General features: G+C 38.6%; 1 protein-coding gene across 1 annotated transcript in view; it reads left to right on the top strand.

The window, feature by feature from the left end:
- LOC127207725 (sodium channel protein type 3 subunit alpha-like) overlaps positions 1–18,078 on the top strand; it is a 113,398-nt gene that overhangs the window by 87,469 nt on the left and 7,851 nt on the right. Inside the window, exons 21-23 of the mRNA XM_051167158.1 lie at positions 11,998–12,120; positions 15,716–15,988; positions 16,845–16,898. Coding sequence (XP_051023115.1) covers positions 11,998–12,120; positions 15,716–15,988; positions 16,845–16,898 — 450 coding nt within the window. The remainder of the gene's footprint in view (positions 1–11,997; positions 12,121–15,715; positions 15,989–16,844; positions 16,899–18,078) is intronic.

Raw genomic sequence — 18,078 nt, forward strand, 5'->3', positions numbered from 1 at the left:
ATTTGTATCAAATTCCTCGATTCAAAATCCAGATCGCATTCGTCCATGTTCCCTGTCTAGCTGGTCATATTTTATTTTTGTTCTGTATGACAATCATTTACTACTGAAATAACCTCATGGTTACTTAGAAAATAGAAGCATGATGCTAAAAAACTTCTCAAGGGCAAAGGTTTATAGTCTATTTTAGCTATGTAATATAGACATTTGGGTATTTTCTATTGAATACTCCTTGAAGGAGCAAGACAATTATGTCAAAATTATTTGTCTTCTAGTGAGAAAAAAAATTCCCAGATAAGAACTGATATTTAAACCTTTCACTTCTAGGCAAGTTCTTTTATATTAGATTTCCATCTCCCAACCACAAACAATAAATTCATGTTAACAGCTGATAACAACTTATCTTCAAAGAACGGGATCAATCAAGTTAAGTTATAGTATACTTTAGACTAATATCAATTTTGAAAGTACAAGTATATATTTATTATTATTGTCCTTTCTATTTCATCAGTACTTTGGTAGCATATATGTCTCTGCACCACATATATGCCTTGTGCCCACACAGGCCAGAAAAAGAAATCAGATCCTCTGGAATTGGAGTTAGAGATGGTTGTAATCCACCATACAGGTGCTGAAAATCAAGCCGAGCTCATCTGGAAGAGCAATCAGTGCTTTTAACCTGTGAGCCATCTCCAGTCCCCAAATGAAATATCTTAAAAGGAAAAAAACAAACAAAAAAAATTTCTGTGACAAACAACCACAAGGAATATTTCATATCTTTGAAAAGTGCATTCATATACTTGAGCCATGTAACATCTTGCAAATCCTACCTAAATGTAAAATGAGACTACAATGGTCTTTTTAACCTCATAAAAATTAACCAACTTACTCAGTAACTCTATTTTAAAACCTCAAGGTATTGTAGACAAAGTAGATAGGTGGAAACAGGTTAACTTCTAGTAGAAAGTGTACTCCAAGAGGTGGGGAAGTAGGATAAATAAGCTCCCATTAACAAAACAACAAAGTCTAAATGTAGGATTAGTGCTGTATAATCACAAAAAGCCATAGGACTGGATGTGACTCCAGCTAGGGAGCAGAGAACCACTGCCAACTGCTGTCCAAGTAGGTGTCCCTGAGAGCTGGTCAGAGAGAGGCAGCCTCCAGTCAAAGAACAGAGGGAAGAAAGAAAAAGAGGCACTCAGCCCTAATGTGACGATGAGAAGTGGATATACAATAGACAAAGAAGAAACTGCTGTGCTAGCCTAGGACGAAACATGGCACAAAGACGGAAACTGAGTCTGAAAGGTACTAAAGGCCTCACCGTGCACTGTAATTATATATGCACCACATGTTGACAGTTCACTATACAGAATTATGAGAGGAAGACTTGAGGAGTCAAGTCATGCAGAGATGTAATCAATGTTTTTATTTGAGGGCATTTGGAGGGAGGATGGTAAATAATGGAGGTGGGGAGGTGGACGAGGACGTTGCTTCCATCACCAGTAAAGGAGATTTTGTCTCAGATCAAGGTCGCGATTTACTGATGAGCATGGTATATGAAAAGGTAGAATGGATTCAGGGCACATGTTTTCTTCTACCTTGAACACACAAGTATCAGGCAGAACCAGCAACTGGGATGCAGACTATCAGAAAACAAGGTTGGGGCAGTGGGTAGAGAACAAGCCAGAAGAGGCGTGTTTATCAGGCAATTATGAATAGACGGTGAACTTCATATGAGTCCATGAGTGAATTTAGGGGTTACCCAGCTGGAGATGCTTTTAGGAGCCACGAACACACCCTACCTCCTACGCAGAAAATGAAAATTAACAAGGACACCCAGGATTAAAACCTGCACTTCAACATTAAGAAGTTGGGCAAAAGACAAATTTTTTAAAAAATGAACCAGCAAATTGGACTGAGCAATGATAATTAAAAGGAAAACATAATGTACATAGGACTTTAAAAAAAAAAAAAAAAGGTTAGTTCCCTTTCCCCTAAGGCTTCAGGAGGGTTTAGAGGTGTAAGTGCAGAAAACAGAAAAGAGGGTATAGAAAGCAGAGGTCAGTGGTGTTCTGGATGTCACGCAGAGGTAATAGGACAACGTTCTGAGTGAGAAGAATGAGTAAGCAACGGCTATGAAGAGGGCCACAGAAACATGTTGATGCAACTTAGAAGCAAGAAGGCCGTCTTAATCTGAGTTTCTGTCTGCCACAACATTGATCTAGACAGACCACTTGTTCCGTTTGTGTAACTTTTTACTATCAAAATAATATCATCCTATAAAATGCATAATACGTTGTAATACTCCAGAACTATACATGCTATTTTTACCAATGCTGGTAGACTACGTGCGTAACTTAATTGATATTTACTTGAAATCCTTTGAAAACAACCAGATCCACATGATGGTCCTTGTGAATTTTTATGCAAACATAACATCACCCACCAACAAACTGATTTTCATTACTTGTAATTATAGACCTCATAAGCAGATGTAATCATTCTCACAGTCAAATCAACACTTCAAATCCAGGGTTGCACTTGATTAAAGATGATGTATCCATTAACGAAGACACTGTGATCTGCTTTTTTTTTTTTTTTTTTTTTTTTTTTTTTTTTTTTTTTTTTAGCATAAACAACATGGAGTGTGATTTTGTTGTAATCACCTTAAAGGGTCAAAGAAGTAAACATGAAGGGATCACATGTTTCAAAGTACTTCTTTTTAAACAAACAAAAGCCATCTTTAGAATGCCCATGAAAAACTTTTGTGGAAGCCATGATGTGTAACAGAAGTCTACCTCACTGGATTTACCCTTAGCCCAGAGATGAGCACTTAGGTCATCTTCTCAAAACTGACATGCTCTGGATAGTTGCATGTTCAGAACTTCAGAGCCTTGTGATTTCTCTAATCAAGTACACAAAGGCCAATACATATGCTATAAAAGCCTAAGACTGAAGTAGAAAACAAGTTTAAATGTCCTGTGATATAAAGCCCCATTGTTTTTTAAATTTTTATTAATTTATTCAGATGACAACTCAGTTGTTATCCCATCACTTGTATCCTCCCATTCTACCCTCCCTCCTGCTTTCACCCTATTCCCCTCCCCTAGGTCTATGACCGAGGGGGACCTCCTCCCCCACTACATGGTCATAGGCTATCAAGTCTCATCTTGGTAGCCTGCTTATTCTTTTTTTGAGTGCCACCAGGCCTCCCCACCAAGGGGCGGTGGTCAAATATGGAGCACCAGAGTTCATGTCAAAGTCAGTCCCAGCTCTCCACATAGCTGTGGAGAATGTCCTGTCCATTGGGTAGATCAGAGTAGGGGTTTGATGTTGTATTGTCCTTGGTTAGTGCAATAGTTTGAGCAGACCCCTCTGGGCCCCGATCCACCCATCATGATGTTCCTCTTATAGGTTTCTAGGACCCTATAGGTTCATCTATTTCCCTATTTTTTCATACTTCTCTCAGCGAGAGTCCCAATAGGATGTCCTCCCCTCTATCCCACTTTCATGATAAGTAAAGACTTTCATGGGACATGCCCCTTGGGCTAGTGTCCAGATATAAGTGAGTATACACCATTTGAGTCTTTCTGCTTCTGGGTTAGCTCACTCATTATGATCATTTCTAGTTCAATACATTTGTCAACAAGGAGGGAGAGATGGGTTACAGAGATTTGGATAGATGCTTTTGGAAAACTTTAATGGAAGAAAAGTATCAGTTAAGGCAAAGTGAAGACATGGGATTCTAAAAATGTGCTGCTATTTTCTCTTTGCTGCCTTAATTCTCCCCCCCCCCCCGGTGGGAGGGGGAGGGGCACACAGACAAACATCAGTTCACCTTCTGGAGCACTGACAACAGAACAAATTATGATTTCATCAAGATCCTACTTCATAGCAGTGAATTTACCAGGGTTTCTTACAGAGGACAAGTGAGGAGTTTTAGGCAGGAGCATACAGATACCACAGTGAAGTCCCACCCCATCGTGGATGGCAACATCATGGCAACTTTGGAGCACAGTCTGCTTAAAAACAATCTTCTGCTTTTTATATAACCCCAAGTCCCATACCGCTGAGGAAAGGGGCAGAAAAACAATAGATGAAATCTCAGGTCAGAGTCTTCTGATCATGTCTTTCTCCTTTTACTAGGGAGTATCGTTACTGTCACCATAGGCCTGCCAACTATTGTCATGGCTACCAGGGACAAAGTACAGACAAAACGCACCATACAGTATCCTAATTTTCTGCCCTTATTTTTTTTTATAACATAATACAAATTAAGAGACTAAATAATATTGCAAGGCTAATGATGTGGAAATGTTATTATAGTAAAGCAAAAGACAGTGCGTGACCTTGTGTGCTATTGCTTTAATTCCATTATGAGATCCTGCAATTCCATCAGCTTTTGGCTTCTTTTTTATTCCCTCTCTCTATTGTCACAGGACAGATTAGGGATCATTTCTTAGTCTCATTAATAATAAAAAATTAAAAATAAAATAAAAACAAATTCAAAATAATACTCAAGGACAAATTTATTACTGTATCAGAGAAATACAACAGGGCAGAAGAGGAAGAGAGAAAGAAAGGTGCGCCATTTGTCAGAAGTTACTTGATGGAGGGGTGTGGGGAAGGCTTTTGAAAAAGAATGAGATTGCCCAGAATGCCAGGGAGAGCACGCCCAGCCTTTGAGCTGCTTCTTTAAAAAGGAAAAGGAAGAAAAGAAGAGGAGGTTACCCCCACCCCCACCCCGTTCTTAGCTGAGTCTCAGAAAAGCAGACAGGCCACATGACAGAGGAGCCACCTAATAGCCTGAGGGAAGTTCTTCAAGTGGCTGAGTTTCTGGGGGAGATAAGCACATTATCTCCTTACTGAAATAATTATTCTTTTTATCTCCTTGACATGGCTTTAGGTGAAGCAGTCTTCATGAGAGGTGCTCTCCTAGCTGGGTGATTGACAGGCCCAGCTGGATTAATTCTTAAGGGAGGAGGCAGTAGTATGTAATGTTCTAGTCTTGGAGCAGATCTTGTGAGGTCTCCACCCAGGGCCAAAGGAATAGTACATTCCTTGGACTAGGAGCAAATAGCTTTCCTTTAATGGGCTCAACAGAGCCCTGCTATCCACCCTCAATAGCCTCCAAGATTACTGTATCATGCTCTTCTTCAAGAGCGGAGACCCCAACTACTCCAGGTATATACCTGGGTATCAAGGTTCACAGACTGGATATATATCTTTCCGCATTTGTCACTTTCTGACCTAAACATGAAAGTTGGGCAGTTTTCCATTTTACTCAGAGTAGCATGGAGAAGTTTCATGAGGAAAGAAAGCTTTTATTTTCAGCTAACTCACTTAAATGCTGGGATGGGGAAGAGAGACACAAAACAAGAATTAAAATCAATCATTTTAACATTACAAAAAGTACTATAGGTCCTAAAATAAGTTAACAGATGGCCTAAATATATATCATATATATTCATAAATCATAAATCATAAATATGTATATATTTAGATATATAATATATGTGTGTGGATATATATCTGTATATATATCTAATATATAAATAATTACATATTATATATATAACACTTTTGTGTATATTATTAACTATACAATTATAATTTGATGTATATAATAAATTATAAATATATGTAAGCTTATGTGTATAATATATACATATATACATGTGTATATATGTATATATATATACATACACACACACATCTGTATCATGAAAATTCAGAGATCCAATTCCAGAGTGTTCACCAGAAGGAATGTCTGTCTGGACTGGAATTTTATTCACCACTTCACAGGCATCCTGCAAACAGGGTGGTCATTTAGGTCTAGAGATATAAGAAATCACAGCTCCCTCCAGCATTCATTGCCTGTGGCTAGAGCAGAATCAGAGTCATTTCCTGTTTGTGGCCAAGCACAAAAATTAGAAATATTAATTTTGAAGCCCTTGCCCCTAAACTAGTCCTCATCCTACGGATCCCGCAAACTGAAGTTCCAGGTTCTATTTCCCTGAGAAATATGGATCTAACCCGCATGCCACTCCAACAGGTTTGTACTCTTCATTGGAAAGCCCCAATTGCACGAGGCAGTGCAGAGGCTTTGGCTGTGTGTCAGGGCAACTCGAGTTGTGTGAACTGTGGATCTACACTCTGCCCTCCTGAGCAAGTGCAGGTTTCACTCTTGGTCATTAAGGTGCATTCCATTTTGCTCTTTCAGGGCTGGACAGAGTAGATGAAAGCAAGCAATAATATTCAGCCTTCGTGTGGACAGACTTGCAACTATTTTTCCGTGTAGCTCCATCCTGTTTTCAAGGAACCCAGTGGCTCCAGGTCCAGAGCCTTCTGAGTGTTCATTAAACTGCTTTCTCACTCCTGTAGATGCATGAAATCTGTGCTACTTTTCCTTTAAAGAAAGTCATCATTTCTGGACTTCTTATGATCTAGTATTATTAAAATTAATCCGCTTATTATCTCTTCTTCTGATCCTTTCTCTGTGTTCCTTCACCTTCCTTTTCTTATATGAATTTCATCTAAGTGGGGGGGGGGCATAAGTATTTACTCAAAAGATAGGCTAAAGTGTGAGTTTAGAAAGAATCTGCGTGTGTTATTATTATTTGGGTACGAGGGAAGCCAAGGCAGGAACTTAAGGCAGGAACTGGAGGCGGGAGCTGATGCAGATGCGGTGAAAGATTGCTACTCTCTGTCTTGCACCCCGCATTACAAGGTTCCTAAGTTTAGATTTCTGTTTACCTGATAACCATCTTTCTGTTTACCAGTAAGAATCCAGTCTGGTTTGGGCCTGGGCATTGTCAGCAGCACTGCCACTCAGGGGGATTTGCTTTGTGACGTATCAACATCTTCACACCTTCTCATTCTGTTCAGAGTCTAGCTCATAATTAGCGCAGCCCACATTCTAAGGGTGCATCATGTCACCTCAGCGAATCCAACTAGAAAAAATTTCTCTCAGAGCATGCGTACAGGCCAACCTAGTGCAAACAGCTCCTCATGGAGTCTCTCCCCGCCCCATGTGAATTTACATTGTACCAAGTTGACCATTTAACTGTCATACCATATCTCAAAACATTTTTTAAATATCCTTATTATTCACTTTTAAAATTACCTTTTGAATTTTTGTAGGTCGAAGTCTCACACTTGTCAAAGTCTCACACTTTGTAGGGTGTGAAGACAATCTGGCTGTAATGATTGTCACCCCACTGATCACTGACGTTGCCACTCTGGCTAGCTATTTAAGTACCCCCTTCCTCCCAAAGTGAGGAAATGGTGGTAGGGAATGACCTTCCCTAAAAGGAAGAGCTTGGTCTTCAGTCAAAGGTATACCTGGAACTGGGCTTCCCAGTTAAAAAATTCCAAACAACCTCCCCACACACAACCAAATATGCATAAAGTTCCTATATAAACTTTATAGCAAGCTAATATAAAAACTAAATTAATTGCCTAATTATTATTGTTCTTTATAGTGGTTTTTCTCTTGATTTTCCTGTGGTTTTTTTTATGTTTATCAGCTATATTTCCAAATGACTTCTCCCATTAACTTCTTATTACTAACTTTCTTTTCCAGAAAGTTAAAAAAGATAATCAGTGCCAGGTGTGGTGGCACATGCCTGTAATCCCCCAGCACTCAGAAGGCAGAGGCAAAAGTATCCCTCTGAGTTCGAGGCCAGTCTGGTCTACAAAGCTAGTCCAGGACAGCCAAGGCTACAGAGAAACCTTGTCTGAAAACCAAAAGTGATGATGATGATGATGATGATGATGATGATGATGATGATGATGGTGGTGGTGATGGTGATGGTGGTGATGATGATATAAGGTTGTTGGTGGGCACATTCTATCCATCTAGTTTCTGTCATTCTGGAAACTGTCATTTCAGTTTCAATGGAACTGTTTCTCAATTTTACCATTAAAATCATAAACACATTGCATAACATTCTAAAAGACCTAATATATTTTTTAAATTAGGAAGTGTTTTGGATTGACGTGTATCATCAACATATATGGAGGTGATGCACCCAGTCTTAATCTATCAACTGTCAACTGTTTACACTGAGTCTAAGTATTTATCCCGAGCCATCTTGCAGGGACACTGACTCTTTCTGCATTCTTCATTGCTGGTTCCCAGGACGTCAGCGTGTTTTTCAGAGCTATCATTCTCTCCTTGCAGATGGCTGTTGTTTCTCATGCTCAGCTGACGCACAAGTGTAAACCCGTGTGAACACAGCCAAACAAAGCCGTAAAGCCTCTACCATAAAGGCTTACTGTGTGCTGTGGCATGTAATCCCATTCCTGTGTATTATGTTAAAAATTCTATTTGCTTGAACTAGTTATCTTCCAATTTGTGCATGTTAGCAAGGAATGCTTCCTGCGATTTCTGCAAAAGAAGATGACTGAACAGTCTGCTGCAAAGTTGGGCACAAGTTCACACAAGTAAGAATGAACAACATCCTGGATTTGTAAACAGAGAACCCAGACTCCAGTTTGGAGCTTCTGTGATGCCTGTTCTTCAGCTAGACATGAGATACTACATAACAGTTATTGTTATAACTTGCCCATACCTCTAACAACATAGGACACTATCGCCAAACTTAAGTAGTCTAAGATTTCTAACTTTTCACAGGAATTAGTGTCTGCTTATAAGAGAGTCAAAATATCTTAAAATTGAACTTAAAGTATAAGGGGAAACTTTAATCAAAATATATTACATGAAAATTATCTGTTTTCAATTAAAAAAAGAAAAAATGATTTTGACAACGTAAATTTTGACATCATTAATCCAATAAACTGAATTTCTGTCCTACACAGAATAAAATTTTAACTTAAGTCAAGGTAAAACATACAAGTATTTATAGAACTATTAAAATTGTAAAAGTCTTATCAGAATGATTTACATGAAAAACAATAATTTTAAATTACATGATTAAACGCATCTAAGTCAATCTCCACCTCCATTTTTTCTTTCTTTCTTTTTTATTTAATTTATTTTATTTTCTTTCTTTCTTTCTTTATTATTTTTTGGTTTTTCGAGACAGGGTTTCTCTGTATAGCCTTGGCTGTCCTGGCCTCACTTTAGAAACCAGGCTGGCCTCAAACTCACAGAGATCCAACTGTCTCTGCCTCCCAACTGCTGGGATTAAAGGCATGCACCACCACCGCCACCCCACCCCACCCCCATTTTTAAAAACACCTTTAAAAATTCATTACAAATCACCATGAGGTCAGCAAATTTTTTATCTTCTGCCCAAACTGTTCATATTTTGGGGCTAAAGAAATGACTTGGGCAGTGAGCTGCTTGCTATATCAGGAAGACCTGTGTTCTGAACCCCAACAGCCATTCAAAAAAAAAACCCAGATGTGGTTGCATGTACCTGTAAGCCTAGTACTGGAGTGCTGGAGAGGTAGAGAGCAGAGACTCACTGGGACTCACTGGGTGGTCAATATAGCTGAAGCAGTAAGCTTCAGATTCGGTGTGGCATGCTGTCTTAATAAACTAAACAGGGACTGAGTAAGGAAGGTGCTGGAAGCCAACCTCCCAGCCCCCCACACGTGGTACACACATGCACGTGTATGCACATGCATATATATACATGTTTGTATATAGTTATGGATATTATGTTGCTTTATATGAAAAATAATGTTTCACAGCTCTCATTATGCTTGGGTGTAGGTCTGGTATTTTGTCCTCTGAACTCTTGGTTCCATTAGAAGAAGTTCACATTTATGAATGGCTTCTCAAGCAATGTTGCCGTTCCAATTCTGAGTGAATAAATGCCAGCCAGACATTGAGCCTTTAAAACTTTAAGACTTCCCATGTTCTCAGTACACACTGGATCTACACATGAGAAGAAAGGCTATTCCTTTCCTTTTAAAGTATGACCTGATATCCTTTATGGTCCTAAGATATGTGCAGCAACTTCCATTTAAAAGCCCTAGTTGGGAGGATAAGAAGTCTTTAGATTGGTCGACAGTGGTGGTGTATGCCTTTAATCACCGCATTTGGAAAGCAAAGACAGTCGAATCTCTCAGTTCGAGGCCAGCCTGGTCTACAAAGCAAGTTTCAGGATAGCCAGCTCTATACAGAGAAACCTTGTTTCAAAAAGACACAAACAAGTGTTCAGATAGTACTCCAGAAAAAAAAAATGTTAAAAGTTGTTAATGTCTCCTGAGATAAGTCTAGAACATAGAAACCCATGTGCTCACTAATAGCCTTTCCAATTTCCATGATCTCCTGTAGCAACAGGCCCAAGTAACAAAGAGCTTCATAAATCATCTTATCATTAATCAAATGTACCATTCTCATAATTTATTATTCTGTTAGAATTTATGTGTGAGTTAATGCATAATCAATCAAGGATGGGTCAGTGGCTGCAGTTGCTTTTAAAATCTCTATGTCACCCTTGGTGCCATGTGTTCTTTAGCAGATCATTGGCTCCATCTTACCTTGAAGTATCACAGGGAGATTGCATTTAGTCTCCCAATTGTTTTTACACACACACAAAAATAAGCTCTCATGCCCTCAAGCCATTGAATTAATATAATGACTTAATGCTTCTTAAAAGAAAGAACTTTCGTGTGTTACCCGTACCAGGATCGAGAAAGTGGTCGCTGAGGTAACCATACGTGTTTTATGATTTTTGATGAGGAACACAGTTTTTAAGTGGATGTAAATGTTAAAATATGATTTGAAGTCAGATTATTTGGGTTCTGGTCTCTTCCAACTCCACTCTCCCCAGCTGTGCATTCTGATTTTCTTTCTATTTCCTTCAAATTATTTTTCTTTTACTTTAAATTTTACATGTATAGGTGGTCTAACTACATATGTGTGTGTGTGTGTGTACACATGCATGCCTGGTGCCCTCAGGAGGCTAAGAGAGAGCATTGAGTCCTCTGGATCTGAAATTACAGGTGGTTGTGACTTTTCCATGCAGATATTGGAAATTGAACCTGGGTCCTCTGGAAGAACAGCCAGTGCTCTTAAGGACTAAGTCATCTCTCCAGCCCATCTTTCCCCTCCATCTCTCCCTTCATTTCTTTTTCAGTCTTTTCTTCCTTTCTTTATTTTACTTTTTTTTCCGGGACATGTGTGCACAGAGTGATGCTTTACTATCTTATCAATACACAGGTAGCAACAGTAGTGCTGACTCCCGGAGACTTGTGCATGTACACATATATGTACATGTACATACATGTGTATTGTAAAAAGATCAAACCAAATGACTTCCTCTACCCACAAAAGGATGTTGGTTATTTAATGTCGCATATGTTTAACTAAAATTCAACATGAAAACAAGTGTCAGAGAGATATATGATCACTGCGAGTAAGAAGTATTCTGTCCTTGTCAAAACTCCAGTTCAAGAAAAAAAGTTTTCAGATAAATGCCTCCTTGTTAATTCAGTGCATTGTTGTTTTGAAATTTTAAGTGATATGCTTAAGCAGCCAATGAGGAGACAATAGCTCCACTAGTGTATCTCTAACCACACCACGGTAGGTACGTTAAGAACAGAGTTTCACCCAAGCTAATAAAATGCTTCGACGATACCAAAGGAGAGATTAAACACCTAGCTACATGACCAGCCCTGGCACCTGGCAAATACCTCTAGGATTCACAACCTTAATATCATAAAATTCAGGAGCACAGTCTAAGTTTTATTTGGCAGTGTTAAGCAAAGGTATATCAGGGATTGGGCTTTTGACCTAAGCCCTGAGTTATCGGTAGTAAAAAAATATACATACTTTGCAAAGACCCCTGTGGCATGACTTAAGTGTTAACACATATGAACAACGATCACATCTTACAGGTAGAGAGGACAGCTCAGGATGAGGCAGGCAGCATCAGATGGTACAAGTTTGTGGAAGATAAAGATTATAGTAATTATAGTAATACTTTAATTGGCTTTCACCAAAGAATGGACAAGCGCATGCTGTGCCTTTATCTAACAGTTTATTTTGTGGGAGAGTAACAGTTTATTTTCCATCTATAGGTCTCATTGGTCAGCCTGGTAGCCAATGCTCTTGGTTACTCAGAACTTGGTGCCATCAAATCCCTACGGACACTGAGAGCTCTGAGGCCTCTCCGAGCCTTATCCCGTTTCGAAGGCATGAGGGTAAGACGATTCAAGGGTGCTCTCAAAAACTCAAGTCAGCCTTACATGCTGCCAGTGACCTGGGGACATGGTAATCTCTCCATGGAATTAGAAAATTCAGGGCTAAAGCCAAAGAGAGCAGCAAGCCTTTCTTCTGGAAACTACATTTTATATAAACACACACTCAGGAATTGAAACAGAGCTACACACACACACACACACACACACACACACACACACACACACACACACACTCCATGTCCTACTGTTTTCATTGCTCGGGCAATTTGGCAGGACTATTGACAACATTCATCCTATGAAAGCTTTCAGTAGACATGTTTGAGGTCCTCAAAAGGTATCAATTTTTTAAAGGTGAAGTGATTTGGGAATGCTTTATCTCTTGAATTAAGGTAAATCATAGGATTCTGCAAAGCCAGCACACCCCTTACATCCAAAGTGCGTTGCTAGGATAATTAGCTACACGTTTGTAACAAGCCTGGCTTTGCTTCAAGAATCCTTTAAGAACACATTTCTGTGTGAGGTTCACATTTTCCACCGCCCCAGCCCTGTCCTCCCTGCTCTCTTCCTCAGCAAGTGTATCTTGTCTCACAACATAAAATGCATGGTTGCCACGCCTTCAGAACTGCTTTGCACAAAGGCCAGCTTTGTTTAATCTGCTTTGCAAATGCACACGGATATTGAATGTCTTCAAGGCCATGGGCTTTTTATATTAGGAGGTGGTTTGTTTGGGGCAATAAACCCCTTCAGCCTTGACTGCAGAATTTACTCATCGTGGAAAGCAAAACCACCCTCGAGTTGCTCTTGTCGAGCTCCGGGCAGCGCTGTGAGCAGCAACACGCTTGGCTTGCCTTGCCCATCAAATCCTACTTCATTGCTTATGTTAACGAATTCGTAAAAGCCTGCTCCAAATAACAGTTTTCTTTCGTTGCCGACATCATCTAAGCCTTCATCATGCTTCATGACTTCACGCTGATGGTTTGGTTTTTATTTTTCATTGAAGATAAGATTTTTTTTCTCATATGATATGTATTCTAATTACAGTTTCCCCTCCTTTTCCTCCTAGTTCCTTCCCAACTCCCTTCCCATCTGGATCCACTCCCTTCCTGTCTCTCACTAGAAAATAAACAAGCTCCTAAGGGACGATGATAAAATATGATTCGAAAACAAAAACAAAAAGAAAAACCTGAAACATCAGAATGGGATAAAACAAACAAAAAGGAAAAGAGCTCAAGAAATAGATATAGATGCAGATACTTATTGATACGCTCAGGAATCCATAAAAGCACTAGACAGGAAGCCATAATATAGATATGCATGACCCACAGGGTAAAAAAAAGAAAGAATGTACATATTAATAACTATTACATATTAATATGTATTAAAATAAAAATAGGATAAAATGTAAAGAAAATAAAGTGCTAACCTGACATTGTGAGACAAGAAACCTCTAAAGATGCCACTGGTGTTGGGATCTACTGCTGAGCATGCGGCGTACCCTTATGGTAGTTTGTTCCCTCAGTGAGATTCCCTTGGAGAGCACTGAGTTTTAATTTTCAAGTAGTTATTAATTGAAGATGGCTTTTGGGTTAGCACTGAGGGAATGTATCCACTTCTTTCAGCTCTGGGACCACGTCTGGTACAGACCCATGCTGGCCCAGTGCATGCTGCCTCAGTCTCTGTGAGTTCATTCGTGAATTGACCCTGCTGATTTAGAAGGCCTTGCTTACATGGTGTCCCTCATCCTTTCTAACTGTTACATTCCTTCTGCCTCCTCTTTTGCAGGGTTCCCTGAACCCTGAGGGGTGGGATTTGATGGAGACATCCCACTTAGGGCTGAGGGTGTGTCCCATGGTCTATTACTCTCTGGATAATCTCTGGCTGTGGTCTCTGTGTTTGTTACCATCTGCTGCAGGGAGAAGCATCTCTCACGATGGCTGAGCAAGGAAGGCACTGATCTATGAATATAGCAGAATGTTATTTTATTGGTACATTTTTGTTTGTTTATTTGCCTGTTTAGAACAGTATTATTAGGTTTTACCCTAGGTCCCTGGCTCTTTGTCACCCAAGTAGTATTGGATATGGGTTCCATCTCACGGAGTGGGCCTTATGGCAAATCAGATTTAGGTTGGTTCGTCTCACAGAGTTTGAGCCTATCTTGCAGGTAGGACAACACTGCAGATCAAAATTTTGCAGTTGAGTTGGTTTACAATTCTCTTTTGGTATCCTGAAAAGTACCTTCCTATACCAAAGATACTAGTAGCACATAAGTGTACAAGCTCTATGTAGGTACCAGCTGAACTTCTCTGAGTTGTGGAGGTATTGCCTTCAGCAATTGGGCCTTGCCATCAATATATGGAGAGGTTGTTTGAGGTTTCTCTTGGACCTCTTTGGCCAACAAACATATTTATAGTTTTTATCAGATATGAAATAGTAATTGAACAAGTCTGAAAACTTACAACTTTCCTCTAATCTGAAAAATATTCTAGATTAGTATTTTAATTCATATGGAATACCTAAGATTTCAGCTAAATGTAGGAACATCTATTTGAAATAAGAAAATCTGGGGATGTATGGAAGAGGTCACTGTACATAATTTTAATCTGAAAAGAAAACTAACCAGTGTAACGTACATGACTTAATTTCTAAAGGGAATGAAATTCAGTTAATAAAAGAAAACAATACAATTTTGGATTTTAAAGGTTGATGCTGGTTTGTAATTTTTCTTGTCTATTTCTAAGATGATGTTTGTCATATTTCAAAATAAACAATCGCTTCATTGAGTATGAACACTTCACCGCGTAGTCTACTATGAATTAGAATGAGTGAAATTAGAAAAGCTACTTTTGCTATCTTTGAGATCTTAAAACACATCTGAATCTTCCCTGGACTCAGAGAAACAAAAGGTGATCAGGCTTTTTCTTCACTAAGCAGGTCAGCCTAACAGAAATGAATAGCCAAGGCTCGAGGAGACGATGCAGGAGATTGGCACATAGTGATAATGGGATATATTTGCTACTTGTACATCTAAAGCCAGATCTGACAGCCATTCTGTCTATGTTTAAAAGACTGAGATTTCTCCAATATAAAATAAAAGACTTCTAAGCCCTTAATCCTCACCTTTATACTCCTATAAATGAACCTGACCTGAGGATACAGACTTAATGCATTTTTCATAGTTTATTTGTGAAGGGGTTTGCCTGCTTTCTCTTTCAGATCATCAGTCATTCACTCATGCTTGCAAAAATTAATGTGCGTTGAAGGAAATGATTCCTTCTCTTGGTACTTCATACATGTGATCTCCCTTGCCATTTTCCCCCAGAATACATTTTCTGATTCCATCTTGCTTTATCGAGATTTGTTCATTTCTTTTCAAATTTATTGTAGTTTGTTTTCCTTTTAGCTTAGCTCTTTACCTGTATTGTTGTTCATCTCCCTTTGTCAGTATTTAATAGAAAACACTAGAAGAAACATTCTAGAGCTGGAAATCTACCCAGATACCCATTGATCCCAGTCCAAATGTGTCTTAGTGCTAAATGCGTATACACCCGCCATGGCTTCCTCTTTAACAAGCCATGGCTCTCCTGTCCTCCCGCAGGTGGTTGTGAATGCTCTTGTGGGAGCAATCCCCTCCATCATGAACGTGCTGCTGGTGTGTCTCATCTTCTGGTTGATCTTTAGTATCATGGGTGTGAATCTGTTTGCCGGAAAGTTCTATCACTGTGTTAACATGACCACAGGCAACATGTTTGACGTGAGTGAAGTCAACAATTTCAGTGACTGCCAGGCTCTTGGCAAGCAAGCCCGGTGGAAGAATGTGAAAGTCAACTTCGACAACGTCGGGGCCGGTTACCTTGCATTGCTTCAAGTGGTGAGTGGCTACTGTACGAACCTGAGAGCATTTCAAACTGTGCCACCTAAGACTCCGGCTGTGTTTGCACTCTGAATAATTCTTATTTACATGTAGGAGGGTAGTTGATGACAACTCAAAAAATCAGTTACTTGACTGTAAGGGATACATTTGCAATTATTTTATTTTTCCCCAGTAGCGCAGTTTTTAGTGTTTCACAGGATTTCTTATTTCTTCTCCCTATAGTTTTATTGCTATACTACTGACTATTATATCAATTTTTAATTTTCTGTGAAAATCGTCTATTTTGAAATATCTATTATATACTATATGTGTTAATTAAGTGTATGAAATTTTAGCCAGACACTTTCCATGGTAATGTCTAAAATAATATTATGCTTAAAATTATATGCAAAAATGTAAATATCAAGAAATACTTTTTAAAATATGTAATGCTTCAGATTTCTAAACTTCATGATGGCCTATTTGTTCATAGTTATTAGGCGAAAATGAGGTTTTTTTAATATAACCATTGGTTTCTACCACAGATTTTATCTTCTTGTTGGAAGGTTTTAAGATAAGATCAAGATGGGATTTCCATTAATCAAGTCTCCATTATGTTTTTCTACAGAAAAAATATAGCATAGAATAGCTCCCAAGAGAAGAAAAGAAATCCTAAATTCTAAATACAAATTTTGATATTCAATAGGAGGAAGGTACTTGATAACACCTCATTTGAATCATTTTAACACCTGTGTAGAAATGTCATGGTATTATATGAGAAGATAGTTACAATAATGCTGTGTATCTATGTCTGGTAAATGCAACGAGTTTGGGTGAGATATTCATACATAATTCTAATGTCTATTGTGCACAGGCCACATTCAAAGGCTGGATGGATATCATGTATGCAGCTGTTGATTCACGGGATGTGAGTAGCTTTCAGATACTTTTTGCAGTTACTAGAGTTTTCATGGTAACTTGAACTGGGAGACCCAGAATCTATATTGCATAAAATTAAAGTATTTACCGATACAGTAGAAATTATTGGCAAAGTGCTTGTGTGTGGATAGTAGTTTGGTTGCTGTAGGTATGTTGTGTAATAGATAACATGTCTACTCTGAAAAGTTCTCAAATTACATGGAGTATAACACATCAGATTAGCCCTGCAAATAGAACTACTCAGAGTAGTAAGGTAGCTTAGGGGAGGAGTCACTTGTTTTTCTGTTTTGTTAGAGAACATGGAGTCTGTGAAGCAGGTTCCAAGAACATTAGAGCCCAGGCGAACCCACAAACTTCAAGAAAACTCAGACTCAAAAATAGAAATATAAAGAACTGGTTACACCACATCTTCTTATCTGTATTTTCTGTCTTAGCTTACTTTTTGATATTAAAGCTTTTCCAAATGCAAACTGAAGACATTGTAAAAATGTTGGGGGAATGAAGAAGAAGAAGAAGAGCAAGAGCAAGAACAACAACAACAACAACAAGAACAACAACAAGAAAAACAGCAACAACAAGAACAACAACAACAAGAACAAGAACAACAACAACAAGAACAAGAACAAGAAGAACAACAACATGAAGAACAAGAACAAGAAGAACAAGAAGAACAACAACAACAAGAACAACAACAACAAGAAGAACAATAACAAGAAGAACAACAACAACAAGAACAACAACAAGAACAAGAACAAAAAGAACAACAACATTAAGAACAAGAACAAGAAGAACAAGAACAAGAAGAACAACAACAACAAGAACAACAACAACAAGAAGAACAATAACAAGAAGAACAACAACAACAAGAACAACAACAACAAGAACAACAACAAGAAGAACAAGAAATAGGCTCCAACTGTTAGCTGAATTTATATCTGTTTTATTTGTGCCGAGGAATATTTGTCAGGTAGACTACAATGAAAAAAACCATACTTTGAATTTTAAAAGTAATTTTTTCATATGTCATGCTAGTTTGCGAAAATAATTACTTTTGGAAAATGATATCTGAAGACATGATAAGACCAGTTCAGATTAAATAATAGCACTCACTACATTATTTAATCCAAGGGTCCATTTTGCTAACAGTGTTAAATATTTTCATTATTGTT

Source organism: Acomys russatus, chromosome 24 (genome assembly GCF_903995435.1).
Source record: "Acomys russatus chromosome 24, mAcoRus1.1, whole genome shotgun sequence".
Classification (NCBI taxonomy): domain Eukaryota; kingdom Metazoa; phylum Chordata; class Mammalia; order Rodentia; family Muridae; genus Acomys; species Acomys russatus.